The 5,533-nt window shown below is 36.5% G+C and overlaps 2 protein-coding genes across 2 annotated transcripts in view; one reads left to right on the forward strand and one right to left on the reverse strand.

Annotated features, from left to right (window-relative positions):
• The first annotated feature begins 1,913 nt into the window (after window positions 1-1,913).
• ift20 (intraflagellar transport 20) lies at window positions 1,914-4,732 on the forward strand. Its single transcript, XM_015385006.1, has 4 exons — window positions 1,914-1,995; window positions 3,320-3,520; window positions 3,604-3,689; window positions 4,501-4,732. Exons 2-4 carry the CDS (start codon window positions 3,394-3,396, stop codon window positions 4,606-4,608), a joined length of 321 nt encoding a protein of 106 aa, XP_015240492.1. The 5' UTR covers window positions 1,914-1,995; window positions 3,320-3,393; the 3' UTR covers window positions 4,609-4,732.
• A 42-nt stretch (window positions 4,733-4,774) lies between these two features.
• lyrm9 (LYR motif containing 9) overlaps window positions 4,775-5,533 on the reverse strand; it is a 9,094-nt gene continuing 8,335 nt past the window's right edge. The window contains exon 4 of the transcript XR_001481520.1: window positions 4,775-4,962. The gene's annotated coding sequence lies outside the window, so the exon portion shown is untranslated. The remainder of the gene's footprint in view (window positions 4,963-5,533) is intronic.

Here is a 5,533-nt window from a genome sequence, read left to right on the forward strand (position 1 = left end):
GAATCTATCAAATCCTGATTAAAAATTAGCTCTTTAAACATTTAAGTGAGACAGAAATCCAGAAAAGACCAATCTTAAAGTAGTTAAATGCATCTTTAAGCTCACTGCTCTAGATGGGTTTAACTTTAGGTCTGTTGCCTCCAACAACTCATAAAAAAAGAGTCCGATTTTAAGGAGGAAACCATCGATGCTCTCAGTAACAGCTAGCATCACACCAACCCACAACATTTAGCACAGAAAGTGCAACAGGTTTGCCTAAAATGTCCTGAAATCGTCACTAAATGTGTCTGTTCCTCAGAGCTAAGCTAACTTTAGCATTAAAACAAACTTTCTTTAATGTGATCAAATACCTAAAAGTCGATCTAGAATCAACAGGAGATATTTTCAACAATTGCTCCTTTTTCTTTGCGATCCGAGTTCTTAATTATTTCCTTAAATGTGAAGCTGACTATTAATATCATCAACTAACGGCTTACCTGGAAACCATCGCCTCTTCTGTTAAAGTTCCCCCACAGCTGGATCCTGATATTTCTGCTTATTTTAAATATGTCGAAGTTCCGCAAAACTATTTCTGTGAAATTTGTTCGCCTCCTGTTGTTGTTTCCAGAAGTTGTCACTAAGCAGGTTGGTTACTTTAGCGCCCCCGCAGGACTGGAGGTTGAACACTCATCAACACATAAAGCCGTTCTTCTTCTTCTTCTGGAGTTCACCTTCCACAGAGACACACAGAACATGGAGGATTTTATTCAGTTGTGGGGTTTTAACTTTTGATGAAGGAGAACTCCATTTTAACAAGCTACTCATTTAATGATTTTAAATGACGCTTGTTTTACGTGTTGTAAAAAAAACAAAAAAACTTCTTCTTTAGAAATGTTGCCGCTAGGCAAACAACACATAGATGCATTTCCGATCCCCCCCCCATTATATTAGATTAATCAATGTAATTGAAAGGATTTGAATCTTATTTTGCTTATATTGATTTTGTTTTGTTCAGTATAAGTAAGAAAGAGAAGAAGAAGACAAAGATTAATCAACCCCAAACAGGAGGGAGGAGGGTTAGGGCCACTGAGAAAAAAAAAAAAAAAAAGTTTACTTAGTTTTATATTTTATTTAATCATAATATGAGAAAAAAAATCTGAATTCTGACTGAATTCTGACAGCTAACAAACATGTTAGCATCAAGCCATAGCCATGTCTGTTTCAGAGACTAGCTCTCTGGTTTTTATCACCTTCTGCTCTTCCATTAATGAAATAGAATCAGCAGGGACGGAAAAAGTCATCTAATTCCCTCATTTTCCACCAATGTGTTCCTGTTCCTCCCAAACAACTCACATCTTTGTCAGTGAATCTGAGCGCTCTACATCTCTGCCTTCATGGGGCCCATCTACATTAAGAGTTTAAAGTCGGAATTCCGAGAAAGCAGTCAGAATTCTGAGACTAAAGTCAGAATTCTGACTATTTTCTCGTATTATACTGAAATAAAATTTAAAAATCAATTAACTTTTTAAAATTTTTTCAGTGGCCCTAATCGTCTTCCATATAATCATAAATAAGAACCGGTCACCAGTTTAAATGGAACTCTTCAAGATTGGGAAACATCTTACTGGTTTTTCTAGTTGCTGTGATAATGTAGAAACAATGGAACAGGTTTTATTAGTTGTAGAAAATATGCAAATCAAAAGAACATTATTGAAAACAGAATTACGTTTTAATGGGGAATTGAAGTTTGAGAATGTGGTTGAAAAGCTAAAAGTTTTTAGGGAAAGAAGATTTTTCGTTTTAAAAACAATCCGGAGACATATTAGGATCCACTAGATGGCAGCAGTGTAACATTAATGGATGCAAGCTGCCGTAAAAAACCTAAAGAAGAAGAAGAACTGACCAACCCCAGCGTTTAGTTTCCTAGGCAACGCCAGGGGGAGGGGCCTATTTGCCAGGCGACTAACTCTGCCACATCACAACATCCAGAGATCGATCAGAGGCAGCTTTAAACAGGTACAGTTACGATCAGCAGAGACGGTTTTCTAGAAGGTTTTATAGCTAAACCACCGAATGAAAGCGATTCTAATTTAACAAAGAAGAGCAGTTTGGGATTAGACTTAATCTAGCGTCCTGTTAGCTAGTGTACAGCTAGCTTAGTGAAGCTAACTAGCTGAGAAGTTTGAGCAAAGAGGAACAAAAACCTCTGAAAGGTTTGGCGAAAGCAGCGGTTTCTAAGTGCGGGTTGATTTCTGTGTCCTTGCAGGAAAAGGAAAGTTTATTTTTATAAACCTGCGATCTGAATTAGGAGAATCTGAGGAGAAAGGCTGGATGTAAACAATAATAATGAGATTTTTAGATTATTCCCAGGATCATTAGCTACCTGTTACCTGATTAGCATTGCTAACAGACACTGAGTGTCTTCCTCTCATTAGCAGGATGTTTGTTCTGCAGACATGAAGCAGCTTTAGCAGCTTCACTGCCTCTGATCACAGCTGGGCAGAGTTTCAACTGTTTTCAAAATTTTTAATCTCCAGTTAAAGTAGAAAATACTCCAGAAATGACCAAAGCAAAAATAAAAAGTCTATTTAAGGATTAAATAGTTGTTGGATGACAGCATCTGGTTCAGCTTTAGAGATCCAGAAAGACTTTATCTGTAAGTTCTGGTATTTTAAATACATATAGAATACAAATAAAAGACATAATTACAAATGAACAAATTCAGTCTGTGTCTTTTTCAAGATAAAACCTCTGAAGTTATTCCTTACATGGAGAATGATGTTAGGAGAAGGAGCGTATTTACTGTTTACTGCATATTCAGAGAGAAACCTGGAGTTTAACTCCAGGAGGAGAAGCTAAACTTCACCAGAATATTAAACAAATACAGAAGCCTTAAAAGTATTCATGTTTATTACTCCAGAATAAATCCTGCTGTTTGAAAACAATTTTATACACTGCAAAAAAGATCTAGAAATAGGTAAAACTGTTTTAAATTTAGTGTTTTTCCCCGTAATTTAAGGAGGTAAATAAGATGATTTACCAATGGAATTAATATATTTTACTGTTAAAATAAGATAATTCGATAATATGCATTTGAAATAATAAAAGTGTTGTTTTTCTTCTTTTAAATGTAAACTGTCTTGTTTCATTGGCAAAGTGTCTCACTTACCTCCTCAATTCAAATGCCTGGAGATGACATGATGTGAGTTGTCGCTATAGAAATAAAATGAATAGAATTGACCCACTGGTTAAACTGGTCAAACTTAGAGTAAACTATTAAACATATTCTGTAATGTCCATCCAGCTAGAATAAAAAGCATCTGCATCTTTGTGTTTTCAGAGCCTGTGAGCTGGAGGTTGGTTTCTCTTCCTCCCTCCTGGTTCTGCTGGTGTTACCCGAACAGGCCGGCGGCCATGGCGAAGGACCCTCTGGCAGAGGCAGGCTTTTATTTTGATGAACTCAACAAGCTGCGGGTGCTTGAGCCTGACGTCAGCCAGAAGACTACGGAGCTGAAGGAAGAGTGCAAAGAGTTCGTGGACAGTAAGCTGCTCCTATCTGATTTATTTTCTCCCTTCTTTTAACAGCAACCAAAGCTAACATGATGTTCAAACGTCTGTCTGCAGAAATCGGCCAGTTTCAAAAGATTGTCGGCGGTCTGATAGAAATGGTTGATGAACTGGCAAAAGAAGCAGAAACTGAGAAAATGAAGGTGAGGTGAAATAGAAGAGTCGGGGTCATAATCTTTACCACATTTTGCAGGGATTTTTGAACAACGCAAAGCGACGCATCAGTGTGGAGCGGGAGGATCAATGCTTACACAAATCAAGACCTTCAAAAGTGTTAGCATTTGCATTTATTTCCATCTCTGATCCCGCTAAATCCAAACCAACACGATCAGCTGTCACCAAACTCTGGGATAGAGAAGCTAGAATCAAATGAAACCAAAGTGGGCGATTTGTTTCTAATCATCTCAGTAAAGCCATTTGGTTTTAAAGGAAAAGTCCAGTCAGCCAGGAATAATCAATGGATCGTTATTTATACCTAAAACTAATACATCTGCAGTGATTTAATGAATGTAGCGTCAATCAGTAAAAAAATAAAAACCATCTTTGCCCAAATATAGTAGCCCCTCCCTCCTGCCATCTTCCAGCAGTGACGTCACGGTGCGGTAAGCCTAGCGCCATTCTCCCCGCTTTCCAAGCTAAATCAATGGGAACTACTAGACACATCTGCAATCAACAACAATTATTGAAGATTTCCAGAAGATTTTTCAGAAGTTTGAATTCTGAATATGAGCGACTTTTCCTTTAATGAATTTTATGTCGGGGTATCGGCTTCAAAACGATTTAGGTGTTTGTGAAACATCCTAAAACCCACAGTTGATTTTCCTGCCACTATAATAATTTTCTGCTCTGTGAAATACCGTTGGATGTTTCTGCGTGACAAAATGTGGAACAATTTTTCCCTGATGACATTTACGATTAAAGTGAGATAATTATTCCTTTCTAATCCACTTTCAGGCAATCGGAGCCAGAAATCTGCTGAAGTCGGTGGCAAAACAAAGAGAAGCTCAGCAGCAGCAGCTTCAGGCGCTAATAGCAGAAAAGAAAATGCAGCTTGAGAGGTAAGAGAGCAACAGAAACTGTGATTAGTTCTGATGTGGCGCTAAAATGACGTCAGTTTTTCTTTGTTTTGTCCCACTTAAATGTTTCAGATTAAAAGGATTTGACTATAAGTCAAAGATAACCTGATCATAAAAAAAAGGAAGGAAAAATCCTCCAATGGTTAATTTTCACCTTTTCTACAGATTATTTGTTATTTTATTTATTTCTCTTTCGAAATGGCGTTTTCCAGATCACATTCCCGTCACTTCCGGGGGGCGGGCCTTGAAGACGCATCTCTATTGGTCTGCTAAACGTAGTGACATTTCTATTGGTGCAGAGCGAGGGTTTTTACTGGGCCTGAAGTGAAGAAAATGTGATCTGGAAAAGAGAAAAAGAAGTTTTGAAAAAATAAAATGAAAAATAAAAGTTACACCATTTCTTTGATTAATAAAAAAATATTTCTGGATTATATTTCTTTAAAAAAAAATCAATTTCCAAAACTTATTTCTGTTAAATAATGGAACAAAATTCCCTCCATATATAAAACACCCCAAACATCTTCACACCTACGCTGCAAAAACTATCTAGAAATAAGCAAACATTTCATAAATTAAATGTATCTACCCTTAATTCAGAATAGAATTCAACTTTATTGTCATTATTCTTTCACAAGGTCAAAGCAGCATAATGTAGTTTGCATCTATCCAGAAATGCTACAGGTGTGCTATAATTTAAGTAAATAAGATGATTTGCCAATGAAATGAGTATTTTTACTGTTAAAATAAGATGATTAGATAATATCCGCTCAAAATACGACAATGCAAATGTTTTTTCTTTTTTCTTTTAAATGTAAATAGTCTTGTTCCATTAGAAAAGTGTCTCACATTCCTCCTCAATTCAAGAAAAATGACTTATTTACAATTGCAGTCTGTTATTTTAAAGTTGTAGG

The sequence above is a fragment of the Cyprinodon variegatus genome, unplaced genomic scaffold (assembly GCF_000732505.1).
Source record: "Cyprinodon variegatus isolate N-32 unplaced genomic scaffold, C_variegatus-1.0 Scaffold329, whole genome shotgun sequence".
In the NCBI taxonomy this organism is placed as follows: Eukaryota; Metazoa; Chordata; class Actinopteri; order Cyprinodontiformes; family Cyprinodontidae; genus Cyprinodon; species Cyprinodon variegatus.